At 41.8% G+C, this 16,441-nt stretch overlaps 1 protein-coding gene across 1 annotated transcript in view; it reads left to right on the plus strand.

Annotated features, from left to right (window-relative positions):
- RYR3 (ryanodine receptor 3) overlaps positions 1–16,441 on the plus strand; it is a 721,882-nt gene that overhangs the window by 576,941 nt on the left and 128,500 nt on the right. Inside the window, exons 71-73 of the mRNA XM_060262621.1 lie at positions 2,269–2,328; positions 2,489–2,620; positions 3,874–3,986. Coding sequence (XP_060118604.1) covers positions 2,269–2,328; positions 2,489–2,620; positions 3,874–3,986 — 305 coding nt within the window. The remainder of the gene's footprint in view (positions 1–2,268; positions 2,329–2,488; positions 2,621–3,873; positions 3,987–16,441) is intronic.

Here is a 16,441-nt window from a genome sequence, read left to right on the forward strand (position 1 = left end):
GTGGGGCTGAGAGGGCTCTCACAGCAGCTGCCCTTTCAAGGACAACTGCAATAGCTATGGCTAACCCAAGGCCATTCCAGCAGCTGTAAGTGGAGGAGTGGGGAATCAAACTCGGTTCTCCCAGATAAGAGTGCACACTTAAACACTACACCAAACTCGCTCTGGTGTAGTTATTGGGTATTTTTTCAATTCTAGTGGCTTTATGTCCCTTTCCCATCTGCACAGAGCTCAGGTATATTTTAGATTCAGTTTATACTGAGCATGCATCCCTAGTTCTAATTCAAGAGTTTTCACAGTGCACATGTGCTAACAAAAGCTGTCCTCACACTGTGCATGTGTGGGGGACATATCCCAGCAAAAGGATTATTTCTTTTTAAATGTGTTATCCTAGCTGCATACTGCTAGGTACGCAAGATAGCTCATAATTAAAAAACGAAACAAAAAAATAGAATCCAAACATTCTGTTATTGATTTGGATCCTACCATGCTGTTTAGCTGTTTAGCCTTTCTCCAGCCTAAAGAGAGCTCATCCAACTTCAGTACCAATTTCACTGGTGCCTGATTAATTAGATTTTTTAAAAATTAGGGGAAATAGTTATCAATTCTAGTGGATTAACTCAAATTTGCAGCCCTACTCAAATAATTATGTTTTCATTAATTCCAGCAATAGTCATATTAGTCTGCTGTAGCAAAAACAAAAAGCTATCTTATCTTGTGGACCCTTAAAGGTTAACAGATTTATATATGCATATGTTCATGTGGATTTACTTATGATACATTGGAGTGGTTTTACTTGGGAGATTACTCCTGACAGGAAGTGGCATATTTCCACTTGTTCTTTTGGCCAATCAGGTAGTAGTTGCCGTGGGTACTAGTCTGGCTATGTCCATCTGTTTTTTTTTTCCAGTTCATCAGGTGTTTTTGTAGTATTAAGAATATATGATGTAAAACTTAGGTGCAAGTTCCTATCAGAAGTACTAGAACAAATGCAGCAGAGTTGTAGGGCTTGACTTTAGACTATGGATTGTGTTGTGTGCTCTGGATTGTAGTTAGAAGCATGAAGATGGTCAGTAGATTTTCAGTATAAAGTGATGCTTATATGTCAGTGTCACTATTTCCATACAGGCAAAGGTGGTGGTGGAAAGTAATGTTGAGTGGCACCTGACTTATGGTGACCCCCATAGGGTTTTCAAGGCAAGAGATCTTTATTTTATTTATTCTATAATTTATAGAATTTATTTATTTATTCTTTGGAGGTGGTTTGCCATTACCTGACTCTCCATAGCAACCCTGGGTTCCTTTGGTGATCTTCCACCCAAATACCAGGGTGAGCTTCCCAGATCTGATGAGATCAGGTTTGCCTGACAATCAAGGTAGCCTAAGCTCTGATGAAATCATGTTAGCCTGGGTCATCTAGGTCAGGCAGGAACAATACAGAGCAATTACAGAATGATAATGATTTCAACTAATGTCAGTAATTCTATTGGAACCGTATAGGGTTGCCACCCTGCAGGTGCAGCCTGGAGGTCTCTTGGAATTACAACTGGTCTCCAGATTATAGAGACCAATTTTGCTAGAGAAAATGGCAGTTTCGAAGGGTGGACTTAATGGCATCATATCCCTGCTGAGCTCCCACCCACCTACAAACTCTGCCCTTCCTAGATTCCACTCCCAAATCTTCTGGAATTTCCCAATCCAGAGCTGGCCACCATGAACACAGGATATATATGCAATGGGTCATATGTACAAAATAATATATGGGCATAGATTTAGCATTTAAAATGCAACTTTCTGAAGCTAGTGTCAGAACATTCCAATCTACTAGGACACTCTGTTGCTGCCCTGAAAGTCATCAGTATTCAATAGAGAAACCCTAAAGGAAGCTCCCAACAAGAAATTGCCAGATTACAATTTATCATCAGGTTTGATTGTACTAAACAGAGGCCTTTCTCTTTAACAAACTCTACAGATGTGGCAGCTAACTTATCTGGGTTAGCACCAGTTAGTAATCATCATATGCAGTTGTGAATTTTGCAAGGAAATAACACAAATTCTTCCAGTTCATGGCCTCTTAACCCACGGTTCTGCTGAATGAATGAAATGGGTTCTAGCCTACAAAAGTTTATACATCAATAAATCTGTTGATCTTGAAGGTGCCACAATACACCTTTTTGTGTTCTTAGTGGGAGATTTATTTGCAAAATGGATATTTTCAGCATGTTAGTTCAGTTTATGGCAAGGATTAACTGACACATTTTTTTTCCACAGAAAGATACAGAAGAAGAGATCAAAGAGCACTTACGCAGTAACTTGCATTTGCAGGAGAAGGTAATGCTCAGAAAGTCTGTATGCTAAAATAAATAAATAAATGTGTGTGTGTGCTTAGAGATGACTTATTTCGTTCTTGTGTTTATGCTATTTTAAGTTTAAATAAAGTCTTCTATATTTTTCAAGTATTAAATAATACAAGAATATACTTGTCTTGTAGTCAGATGATCCTGCAGTGAAATGGCAATTGAATCTCTATAAAGATGTCTTGAAAACTGAGGAGCCGGTTGATCCTGAGAAAACTGTGGAACGTGTGCAAAGGATCTCTGCAGCTGTCTATCATTTGGAACAGGTGAAAGGCAATATATGTCCTAATAGCAGAACATGTGTAATTCAATTTTGTTGCCAATACAGCCTTAATCTAACAAACTGCAGTTTGCAGTTAAGATGCTGGGGGTATCATTCAGGCACCCTGTTCTCCACAGTTGCTGATAATCTGTTTGTGGGATGGAGGGAAGGTGAGGTGAATACATTTGAGCCGCTATTGGACTTACAGAGCTCTGACTCAAGTATTACAGATATATTGTATTACAACTGTGACACGCACTGTATGAATATATGGTTCATTAGTTTGTAAAATGCATTGTCTGGGAGAATGATCTTCATTAAATGTGAAAGGATGTCACTGCACAAATGAGAGTTTTTGTGAACACTGAAAGCAGCATACAGTTATAGACAAATACACTTTCTTTGGGAAGCAACAATTTATAGAATTATCATCAGCTTATTATCAACCATGGACTACCTCCTGGGGCTAAGGGTTGAGAATATCATATTGCACTAGCATTTCTTCCTGGGTTTTTATGCCTGAGACCCAGTTTAATGTAGTGGTTAAGAGTGGTGGACTCTAATCTGGAGAACTAGGCTTGATTCCCCACTCCTACACATAAAAGCCAGCTGAGAGACCTTGGGTCAGTCACAGTTCTCTGAGAACCATCTCTCAGGTAGTGAAGAGCAGCGTATAAAACCAACCCTCCTCCTTCCAGATGGGATTAATGCTTATACAAAATGCCTTTTGTATTTTGGTGAAAGCCATAGTGTGGATTCATATATTCACTGTCAAAATTTTACCAAAGAATCCAACCAAAACTGCTCCTCTGTTCTTAGAGCCACCTTCTAGGAACTGTACACACTTCCACTATGTTATTGTCTGACTTGACATTGAAGACACCATTTAAATCAGTGCTAAAACTAGTGTTAAATCCTTGATTAACCCTTTGAGTTCAGCATTGGCACTTTTAATCTGTTATTGGCTCTGCTAAATTGGAGTTGGGTTTTTTTATTAGCATTAGTCTGATGTTTCTATTTATGTAAGTGATTGTTGTAATATAAGATTGTTTATACATGACTTGATTTTATGTATTTTATATTTTATTGTTCTTTTGTAAGCTGCTGTGAGAGTCTATGGTGTTAGTTAACACCAGTATGTTATATAGTATTAGAAAGAAACAAATAAAATCCAGACAATCATTGCCATTGCTAAAGACTTACCTTACACATAAAGTATGCTAGGATATCCTAATTCAGAGTGGTGTTTTCCTATAGGTTGAGCAACCACTAAGATCAAAGAAAGCTGTGTGGCACAAACTCCTGTCAAAGCAACGTAAAAGAGCTGTTGTTGCTTGTTTTAGGATGGCACCGTTATATAATCTGCCAAGGTACATATATTTTAATGTTTTTACATGATACACTGAAAGTTCTAAACATGTTTCCTGTGAAATTTTGTTGACATCCAGTCTACTTCTTAAAGCAGTTTGTTGGCCCAAAGCTAAAGTTATTTTATAATTGCAGATTCTTTAATCGTTTTTTCCCCATTTCAGTGAGATCTAAAACCTATTTATACCGAAGGCTTCTGCTTTGGAAGTTACCCAATAACGAGGCAATATAATATAATAATTAAGGGGTTTTATTATAGAAAAAAGGCAAACATACAAGGGTATAAAGTCACACAACACACATACAGTCCTAATAAAGATAGGGTTGAAATAGATGGGGGTAAACACAAGGATTGACAAACGGGTAATAATTACCTATCGTAGTCTTTGAGGAAGGCTCCAATGGCGACAAAAAAGGAGATGGGTAATGGACCCTCAACTGATCAGGTATCAGGGGCGTATCTAACAGCGGGGTATGTGGTACTGTCAGATGCACATGGGTGGGATGTAGGGTCAGAGCTTATAAGATCTCCCTTAAGCCCTTAGGGGGTAGGAGGGCAAAAGGATGATGACGCTGGGTCAGATGGGGCATGATGCGGTGTCACATGGTGCATTACCTCAGGAAAAAGGGAGGCTCCAGAATGACAGTTAGGGTATGGCATGGATGGAGGTATGGGTGGAGGTAAGGGTGGAGGTGATTAAACAAGCTATCCAAACTTATCTAAAGGTGACAATAGAGAGCCAAATTGGTACTAATTTATACAAAGAACTCTGGCTCTAGGTAAAGCTGGTCTTCCTCTTCTGCTCTTCTGGTTGGCACCGTTCATTGTCTAAAGTTCCGTTTGACAAAGACTTGGGCGGTCTGGCAGGGTCCACGCCTAAGCTGAGCTTGATTGCCTTATGTAGATGTAACAGTTGTTGAGTACGTGAGCCTCTCGCTTCTTTGTCATGGAGTCTGGCACTGCAGGAAGATGGTTGCTGATGATGTTAGCCTACCAACATGGCTTTCATGGTCAAGGCTGGAAACCGCTTGCCCAGACAGTTCCTGGCGATGCGACATTTTCCACTGCAACGGCCGAGATAGTGCATGCACGGAGTGACTGGAAACCCATCTGTACTTCTGGCTAGCACTCTTCTAGAGATATAGAGTGATGAAACTGTTAGTATTTACATAAATCTCTTATAAAATGGTAGATAAAACCCACGTTTCACAGCAGATGTGTGTGAGTTTATTCTCCAGGCACCCTGGCAACCAAACAGGTGATTATGATGGCCGTATATAACTGAAATTAGGGGTCTCTTGCTCACAGTGCAGACATCTTATTTCTGTTTTTGTTTTGTTTATATTAGCTTCCAGTTTATTTTAGGACAACTGGAAATCCAAAATGTGATTATTAAAGAAAACAGTAGTCAGAAAATTGTTTTTATACCATATATTATTTATGCATAGTTTCTGGAGGGTAGCCAAGTTGGTCCTCAGTAGAAGAACTAGATTCATTTCCAGTAGCACCTTGGAGACCAATAACATTACTGGGGTGTAAACGTTCAAAAATTAAAGCTTCCCTCATTAGATACTAGATATTGATGCATGATCCTTAACTGTTAATATTACCCCAATCTTCTGTTCAGAGTTTAAAATTCAAATGTTTTTGTATATCCTTTTCCTGGCTTGAATCTGAATTCATTCAGCTTCTCACTTCTTGTTTGAAAATTCCACAATATTTTTCACACATTTAAAATGTGCTATTTAGTTATTCATGACAGGAATTCAGTCAAAGGGATTAAAAGATATTTATTTTATTCCTTACAGTGCCAATTTGGAGAAACTGCTGAACAAACAAGCCATAGTTCTTACTTATAAAGTTTATTTTCTTAAGCTCATTGACAGGAAAATTACAAATTTTAGCTGGGTTCAAAGAAGGGGTCTAAATCACTACTAACATTTGGAGTAGAAACTCTTTTTTATTGATACATCATGTCAGAGACCCAAGCCCAGGTTCATAAGAACATAAGAGAAGCCATGTTGGATCAGGCCAATGGCCCATCCAGTCCAACACTCTGTCTCACACAGTGGCCAAAAATTTTATATATATACACACACACACACACACACACACACTCTGCTCCATATTTTTATCTAAACCCCTCTTGAAGGTGGCCATGCTTGTGGCCGCCACCACCTCCTGTGGCAGTGAATTCCACATGTTAATCACCCTTTGGGTGAAGAAGTACTTCCTTTTATCCGTTTTAACCTGTCTGCTCAGCAATTTTATTGAATGCCCACGAGTTCTTGTATTGTGAGAAAGGGAGAAAAGTACTTTTTTCTCTACTTTCTCCATCCCATGCATTATCTTGTAAACCTCTATCATGTCACCCCGCAGTCGACGTTTCTCCAAGCTAAAGAGTCCCAAGCGTTTCAACCTTTCTTCATAGGGAAAGTGTTCCAGCCCTTTAATCATTCTAGTTGCCCTTTTCTGGACTTTCTCCAATGCTATAATATCCTTTTTGGGGTGCGGAGACCAGAACTGCACACAGTACTCCAAATGAGACCGCACCATCGATTTATACAGGGGCATTATGATGCTGGCTGATTTGTTTTCAATTCCCTTCCTAATAATTCCCAGCATGGCGTTGGCCTTTTTTATTGCAAACGCACACTGTCTTGACATTTCCAGTGAGTTATCTACCACGACCCCAAGATCTTTCTCTTGGTCAGTCTCTGCCAGTTCACACCCCATCAACTTTTATTTGTAGCTGGGATTCTTGGCCCCAATGTGCAGTACTTTGCACTTGGCCACACTGAACTGCATCTGCCACGTTGACGCCCACTCACCCAGCCTCAACAGGTCCCTTTGGAGTTCCTCACAATCCTCTCTGGTTCTCACCACCCTGAACAATTTAGTGTCATCCGTAAACTTGGCCACTTCACTGCTCACTCCCAACTCTAAATCATTTATGAACAAGTTAAAGAGCATGGGACCCAGTACCGAGCCCTGCGGCACCCCACTGCTTACCGTCCTCCATTGCGAAGACTGCCCATTTATACTCACTCTCTGCTTCCTATTACTCAGCCAGTTTTTGATCCACAAGAGGACCTGTCCTTTTACTCCATGACTCTCAAGCTTTCTAAGGGGCCTTTGATGAGAAACTTTATCAAAAGCTTTCTGGAACTCAAGGAAAACAATATCTATCGGGTCTCCTTTGTCCACATGTTTGTTCACCCCCTCAAAGAAATGTAACAGGTTAGTGAGGCAAGATCTTCCCTTACAGAACCCATGCTGAGTCTTCCTCAATAACCCGTGTTCATCAATGTGCCTACTCATTCTGTCCTTGATAATGCTTTCTACCAACTTTCCCGGTATTGAAGTCAGACTGACTGGCCTGTAATTTCCCAGATCTCCTCTGGAACCCTTTTTAAAGATGGGGGTGACATCTGCTACCTTCCAGTCCTCAGGAACGGAGGCAAATTTCAATGAAAGATTACAGATTTTTGTTAGAAGATCCACAAGTTCAACTTTGAGTTCTTTCAGAACTCTTGGATGTATGCCATCCGGACCCGGTGATTTATTAGCTTTTAATTTATCTATCAGTTGTAAAACCTCCTCTTTTGTCACCTCAATCTGACTCAGGTCTTTCAGCACCCCTTCCAGAATTAGTGGTTCTGGGGCGGGCAAAAAGTTCTCATCTTCCACAGTGAAGACGGAGGCAAAAAATGCATTCAGCTTCTCAGCCATTTCCCTATCCTCCTTCAGTAATCCTTTTACCCTATGGTCATCCAAGGGCCCCACTGCCTCCCTGGCTGGTTTCCTACTTCTAATATATTTGAAGAAATTTTTATTGTTGGTCTTTATGTTTTTTGCAATATGCTCCTCATAGTCCCTTTTTGCCTGCCTGATCACAGTCTTGCATTTGATTTGCCACAGCCTGTGTTCCCTTTTACTAATCTCACTTGGACTGGTTTTCCACCACTTAAAGGAGTCCTTCTTACCTTTTACAGCTTCCATTACTTTGTTTGTTAACCATGCAGGCCTTTTCTTATGCCTGTTTGTGCCTTTCCTAACTTGTGATATGTATTTTATTTGAGCTTCTAGGATTATAGTTTTAAATAGTCACCAAGCTTCCCCAAGGGTTTTGACTGTATTTACTTTTCCTTTCAGTTTCCTCCTCATATGCCTCCTCATCTCAGAGAATTTTCCCCTTTTAAAGTTAAACGTGGTTGTGGCGGTCTTTTTGGGCAACTCCCTATTTATACAAACGGTGACATCAATAACATTATGGCCACTGTTCCCAAGTGGCGCAATCACTTTTACATCTCTCACCAAGTCTTGGGCATTACTTAGGACCAAATCCAGGATCGCCCCACCCCTGGTAGGTTCTGAGACCATCTGCTCCATAGCAGTCATTGAGAGCATCAAGAAACTCAATTTCTTTCTCTCGACCAGAACACATATTGACCCAATCAATCTGTGGGTAGTAAAAATCACCTATTACGACACAGATTTTACGTTTAGCCGCTATCTTTAAGCCTTCCATCATATTATAATCGTCCTCTCTCTTTTGATTTGGTGGGCGATAACAAACTCCCATAGTTAAATTTCCTTTTGGGCCCTCTATTTCAACCCAAAGCATTTCTAAAAGGGAATCTAATTCTCTGACCTCAGTCTTACTGGATTGTATATCCTCTCTGACATACAGAGCCACCCCACCTCCAACCCTTCCCTCCCTATCCTTCCGATATAATAATAATAATAATAATAATAATAATAATAATAATAATAATAATAATAATAATAATAATAATAACTTTTATTTCTATCCCGCCCTCCCCGCCTAGGCGGCTCAGGGCGGCTAACAACAACTTACACATTAACATAATTAATAAAACTTTAAATTTAACAGTTAAAATTAAACATAAAAACCAGTCAGTTAAGTTAAAATACATGATTTTCGTTAGACTAAATATATATGAGTATATCTGGCAGCGATAGAGCTGTTATGGCGCTGGTTCTGCCAGTTTAGGTAGTCTTATGGATGGCGGTTCTTACACCAGGCAACTCAGCAGTCAGTGTCATTATAGGCTTGTCTAAAAAGGGCGGTCTTGCAGGCCCTGCGGAACTGGCCGAGGTCCCGCAGGGCCCGCACCTCCTCCGGAAGCTGGTTCCACAATGCCGGTGCAGCCGCTGAAAAGGCCCGTACTCTAGTATGTTGGAGTTTGACCTCTCTCGGCCCAGGGATGGTCATTTTGTTTTTACCCACTGACCTCAGTGCCCTCTGGGGTTCATATGGGGAGAGACGGTCCCTTAGGTAGGCTGGTCCTCGGCCATATAGGGCTTTAAAGGTGATAACCAACACTTTGTACTGGACTCGGTAGATAATTGGTAGCCAGTGCAGTCCGCGCAGCCCCGGCCGTATGTGCTCCCATTTCGAGAGCCCTAACAATAGCCTGGCCGACGCGTTCTGCACCAGCTGTAACTTCCGAGTCCGGCACAGAGGTAGCCCCAAGTAGAGGGCATTACAGTAGTCCAATCTTGAGGTGACCATTGCATGGATCACTGTTGCGAGGTCCCGGCGCTCCAGGAAGGGGGCCAACTGCCTTGCCCGCTTCAGATGGAAAAATGCTGACTTGGCAGTGGCTGCTATCTGGGCCTCCATTGATAATGAAGGCTCCAGTAAAACACCCAGACTTTTTACCTGGCGCGCTGGTTCCAATGATGCGCCATCGAAAGTTGGGAGAGCTATTTCCCCTCCCCGAGCGCCACGACCCACACAAAGGACCTCTGTCTTCGCTAGATTCAACTTCAACCCACTCAATCTGAGCCACGTCGCCACAGCCTGTAAGGCCCGATCCAGGTTCCCCGGGGCGGAGCCAGGCCAGCCATCCATTAGCAGATAGAGCTGGGTGTCATCCGCATATTGATGGCAACCCAGCCCAAACCTCCGGACAATCTGGGCAAGGGGGCGCATGTAGATGTTGAACAACATTGGGGAGAGAACTGCTCCCTGAGGCACCCCACAATCAAGTGTGCGCCTCTGGGATCGCTCACCCCCAATGGCCACCCTTTGTCCCCGATCAGAGAGGAAGGAGGAAAGCCATTGTAGGGCCAACCCCCCAACCTCTATGTCGGCGAGGCGGCGCTTTAGCAACTGGTGGTCAACTGTATCAAATGCCGCCGACAGGTCTAATAACATCAGTACCGCAGCGCCGCCCCGATCCAGATGCCGCTGGAGGTCATCTACCAAGGCGACCAGCACTGTCTCCGTCCCATGGCCCGGTCGGAACCCAGACTGGCACGGGTCAAGAACGGAAGCGTCATCTAGGAACCTCTGTAGCTGCAACGCCACTGCCCTCTCAATAATTTTACCTAGAAATGGTAAGTTAGACACCGGACGGTAGTTTGCCAATTCGGCCGGGTCTGCTGTACTTTTTTTTTAAGAGAGGGCGAACCAACGCCTCTTTCAAAGGCGTTGGGAAGTGCCCCTCTACGAGGGATCTATTTATGATGTCCCGTAAAGGACATCTAAGCTCCCTCTGGCAAGATTTAATCAGCCAAGAGGGGCAAGGATCCAAATCGCATGTTGTTGGGCGAGCAGCGGAGAGGATCCCATTGACTTCCTCCAGGTTGAGCGGATCGAAGTGATCCAGGGCCAAGCCCGAAGACAGGCACGGAGCCTCAATTTCACTCACTGTTTCCAAGGTGGTAGGCAGGTCTTGGCGGAGCAGTGAGATTTTATCCGCAAAATATTTCGCAAATGCCTCACAGCCAATCTCCAATTCCCTAATGTTTGGTTTGCCTTGTGGCAATGTTATAAGATCCCCAATTATTCTAAACAATTGTGCTGGGCGCGAATCTGCGGATGCAATCTTGGTTGCAAAGTAATTTTTCTTTGCAACCTTGACTGCCATCTCATAAGACTTCATAAACGTTCTGTAGGATGTTCTCATTGCTTCGTCCCGAGTATGTCTCCACTGCCTCTCTAGTCGTCTGAGCCCTTGTTATATCCAGGAATCACCGTGTCCCACTGATTCTCCTCATTCCACTAAGTTTCTGAAATTCCCACAATGTCTGAGGCGGGCAAAGCAGCTGGCCTCTTTCCTGGAGCGTCGGGACCTAGCAACGGTGATCCATGCGACGGTCACCTCACGATTGGACTACTGTAACGCCCTCTACATGGGGCTGCCTCTGTGCCGGACCCGGAAGTTACAGCTAGTGCAGAACGCGGCGGCCAGGCTGTTGCTCGGTCTCCCAAGATGGGAACATGTACGGCCGGGGCTACGCGAACTGCACTGGTTACCGATTGTATACCGGGTCCAGTACAAAGTGCTGGTTATCACCTTTAAAGCCCTATATGGCCGAGGACCAGCCTACCTGAAGGACCGTCTCTCCCCGTATTTTATTTATTTATTTATTTATATTGGGATTTATGAACCCCAGAGAGCACTGAGGTCAGTAGGAAAGAACAGACTGACTACCCCTGGGCCAAGACAAATTAAACTACAGAATACTCGCTCTCGGGCCTTTTCGGCCGCAGCCCCATATCTCTGCAACCAACTCCCAGAGGAGGTGCGGGCCCTGCGGAACCTTGATCAGTTCCGCAGGGCCTGCAAGACCACCCTTTTTAAATTAGCTTTTATGAATAACTGAATTATACCGACAACGAAGAAAATCCGCCATCAGTACTAACTAGAAGAGCGTCAAGGATAGTGTTATAATATGTTTTAGTTAATTGTTTTAACAGGTTTTTAAGGTTAACTAATGTTTAATTTAATGTTTCTAATGTAACTGTTTTATTGTTTGGTGCACCATTGGTCATCGTATTGTTAGCCGCCCTGAGCCTGCTTCGGCAGGGGAGGGCGGGGTACAAATAAAATTTATTATTATTATTATTATTATTATTATTATTATTATTATTATTATTATTATTATTATTATTATTATTATTATTATTATTATTATTATTATTATTATGTTTTCTCCCAACACTAAGCATTCCAATTCACCAATTTTACTTCGAACACTTCTAGCATTTGCATACAAACATCTATAATTTCCCAGGCAAGCTAGGCCCGCCACCTTTCTCCTGCCGCCTCGAGACTCTGGCAGACAGTCCATACTGCTTGTCACCATCACAGTGGACAACTCTGATCCATTACCCGGTAGAAAAATAGCAGCCAACCCTTCATCTCTTTTAGACGAGTCCTCCCAAACCAGAGACATTTCATCTCCTGTTGGCTTTCCCCCAAGATTTAGTTTAAAAACTGCTCTGCCACCCTGTTTCCTTGGGTTCTTGCTCCTGGTCCTCTGTGTGGAACCCCTGAACAACTTCCCAAACCTGTGGGTCCTCAAGATTGGATGCACACACACACACACAAAACCCCCAGACCTTGTAAAAATACATAAAGGTTTATTCAGGGGTCGCTTTGTAAAAAAATAGGTGGTGACGCTCATCCAGGAATTATTATGCAGCCGCACATACTACTCAATGGACAAGGAGGTGGAACTCTCAGAAGGAGGCAGTGGAACTCTCAGAAAGGTTCAGGAGCTGCGCTTCTGTGAACTCCCACTGAATCTGAGGCCTGGGTTTATTAAATTATTAACTATACAGTACAGTCTCTGTAGCTTATCAAAAAGAAAACAAAGAAGCTAACTTTTCTAATATATTGAATTCTGTCTAATACATTTAATACCTTGGTATTAGATAGCAAACCTTCTGCAGCATAAAATCCATGCAAACTTTCTATAGATTGCAGTCCATCATGATGAAGGATAACATATCTAAGCACACTATCATGGTGTGTGACTTTAATTGGCTAGCCACACAAGTCAAAGAACCTTGGCACCCTGAGGGTGTTGCTTTTCCTACATAAGTCTCTCTGGCCTATACTCTTATTATAGCTTTCTATCCTATGGCGTCTCTGATCCATTCATGAATATTCTTCTGAGGAACTTTCCAGAGGATAGGCAACTGCTCTTAATTCTCCCCATGCAGTTACACAACTGAGCACAGGTTCTCACGATTGGACCTAATTACTACATTCTTGTGTCCAGCCTCAAAGGCGATAATGATGGTAGTTGCAGAAAGGTTCAAATCATGAACACCTGCAAGCAGATTGGGCCTTCCAGTATTCATGTTAACTCTTGAGGGAAATTAGGGTGCTTTGCCTCACAGACCATGATCAAGGAAAGCATCTATTCCTGAGAAAGTTCAATAAGCTGAAACTATTACATTGCTCATCTTTGGTACTTAACCAAGTTTTACATCAAAAGAAGGCAGTAACATATAACCAATCAATGCATGCCTACCTAACACTGCACTAACTCTAAACCAATAGAAAAGCAATCTATATTTTCTTCTTAACATACTTTTAAGAATACTACTAACTTATCTATAGTACTCTAGAAGTGCAACACAAAATGCTGCCTACTATAGTTTTAAGAAAACAGGATCTGTGTTAAAGGTTAATTTAGGTTAGTTTGCCTTATGAAGTGAGGAATGCAGACTTTTGGAGGTTTAATCTGAAAACACAGATAACTTTGCTAGCACTTCACAGGATCAGACATTCCCCAGTCATTTACTTGGCCTTCACAGACATGGCTACAGTATAGTTCATTCATATTTCACTCCCTCCCCTTCCATTTTTGTCTAAGAATTAAGTGTCATGCAGGGCCAGCTCAGTGTGTTTTGCCATCTCAGACACCTTGAACTAGTGCTGCCTGCTGTGTTTAAGGTAGATTACAGGAGTGTTCTTGAGCCGTTCTATATCCAACAGTCATGGTGTAAGTGTGTGTGTGGGGGACACTTATACCTTAAAACTTGGTGGCAATGGCTCAAACAGTTGCCCTGTCCTGTGGGGTCCTAAGTGCCTGAATCAGCCTTGAATGGTCAGGACTTCAGTAGATGATTAATTAAGTAGATGATTCATTCGAGAGCCAGTTTGGTGTAGTGGCTAAGTATGCGGACTCTTATCTGGGAAAACTGAGTTTGATTCCCCACTCCTCCACTTGCTCCTGCTGGAATGGTCTTGGGTCACCCACAGCTCTGGCAGAGGTTGTCCTTGAAAGGGCAGCTGCTGTGAGAGCCCTCTCAGCCCCACCCACCTCACAGGGTGTCTGTTGTGGGGGAGGAAGATAAAAGAGATTGTGAGCCGCTCCGAGACTCTAAAATTCGGAGTGGAGGGTAGGATTTAAATACAATATCATCATCATCATCATCATCTTCATTTTATGTTAACATTTAAACTATATTGTAAAATAAGGATTGTCAAGTGATTGTCTTACATTTTTGCCCCACTTTTCCTCAAGGTGGCATAAATAAAATTTCTGTTCTCCACTGTATCCTCACAACAATTCTACAAAAGTAGGTTAGAGAGAGAAAGACTAACCCAAGATTACTCAGTGAGCTTCATGTCTGAATATGATCTACCCAGTTATGGTGTCAGACCTAGAATTTCAAAGGAAACAGACCATAGTTAGTAGCAGCTTAATCCATTTTATTTGAGAACTAGTGGTCTGGAGCAAAGACGAAATTGGAATTGATACATTTCAAAGCGTTACATGCCATTTTAACCTCTAACATCAAAAGTAAACAATAAAGTCATCCTCACACATTTGGGGAGCAATAAATGGTTCTCATGCTCCCTTATCTCTTTCCCAAGGAAAGGCCCCTGCTGGTTACCTTGAGGCAATTAGCTATCTTCAAAGCCCGTCTGCATTTGTTAGGGCTATGTGAGGAATTTCCCATGGGAGCTGTTTATTGTTGCAACAGTGTTTGAAATGCAAGCTTCTAAGCAAAGAGGGTTAGTAGAGCCATCCAAGATGGAGTTAGTTAGGGCAAGGGAACATGGACAGTTCAGGACATTTTAAACTAGTAAGTTACAAGGTCTGACACATGGTCCCAACACTCTAACCACTGCACCAAACAGGATGTAATAATGACTGTGAACTGTCTTGTATAAACAAATGAAATTTCCATTGTTGTGTATGATACCTGGAAATCTACATAAAGATTCTTGTTGGCAATGGGGGATGTATACTTTTTGCACATGATATTCCCTTGGTGGCCTGTTCCCTGTGTTTTGTTTTGACAATATGACATATATATATGCTTGAATTTGACATTTCTAGAATCGCACCTGTTTGTTATGTTCATACAGCAATATACACAAGGACAAGATGAAGTGGTGATTCTAAAATAGTTTATATAAGTTCAGACCTTATCTTTTACTGCGTTACTGAAATTAAATTGTCTATTTATTGTTAGTTAAAACTTATATGCTTTTCTTCAGACACAAAATTAGCAATTTCTTCCTGAGCACCTTTCAACGTGTATGGCTGGAAAAAGTACATGAAAAAACTCAATATGACAGGCTCATACTCACATTAACGGTAATGTAATGGCGAGCCTCTTCTCTATGCACACACTTACTCCTATCCCAGCCATAATATGATGCCATAAAATGAGTTTGTACAATTTCATAAGGGATTTTGATTGGTCAGTCTTCAATGATGGGTGCAAACAGAGTATAGTTGTTGGCAGTGAAATGCAAGGAACTAATGAATGAATAATTTCTTATTTGCAATAACAAATGTGTATATTTTAATTAAAGACTGATTTCCCACTAGCCTTATGACGTTCTCACTCTCCTCTTCTGTGCAGAGCTTCAGTCAGATTTCACACTATTTCTCCCGGGCTGCAACTCGCTCTGCCTCTTTTGCACAGCAAACAAGATCCTCTAAAAACCAGTTTCTGTTTGCTGCGTGAAAAAGGTGAAGCTAGTTGCAGCCCCAGCGCAGATAGTGTGAAATCCGATGGAAGCCCCACTGAGAAGAGGAGCATGAGAGCGGCATAAAGCTTGTGGGAAATCGGTCAAACTGTTATAAAGTATTGTGAGGGTGGTTTACCATATTTAAAAACTTGGGAGCCTGTATGATATATATACAAATATAAACCTAAGATTTCAGGATTTCTGATCTGTAGGAATAATCTGAGACAACAAGTTTGTAAACAAACTGACTATTGATTCTTATACAAAGAGGCAGGCATTGTATGGTTCATACAGTACAGCATATTTTGCCAAAATATGCTTGCATAGAAAATGACAAATTAAGATGGTGGCAAGGTGGGCTGGTAAAACTAGGTTTGGAACTTGAAAGAGTAGCATTAGGTAGACTGCTGAGGTGATGAAACTTTGAACACTATCACTTAAGAAGACACAGACCAGCATAGCCAGCAAGGAGGTACATGGAAACATCACTGCAAATTGGACATATAGTAGTAAGCCAGTTGAGAGAAGTTTATTTTGTATTACAAAATGTATACTCCACCTTTCTTCCCTCATAGGACCATCTAGGTGGCTTAAAAATTAAAAAACATACATAATTTATTTTATTTAAAACATTTCTATTTCATCTTTCTGCCCAAATAAGGTCCCCAAGCTGTTGAACATTTAAAACATTAAA

The sequence above is a fragment of the Heteronotia binoei genome, chromosome 21, assembly GCF_032191835.1.
Source record: "Heteronotia binoei isolate CCM8104 ecotype False Entrance Well chromosome 21, APGP_CSIRO_Hbin_v1, whole genome shotgun sequence".
Taxonomy (NCBI): Eukaryota; Metazoa; Chordata; class Lepidosauria; order Squamata; family Gekkonidae; genus Heteronotia; species Heteronotia binoei.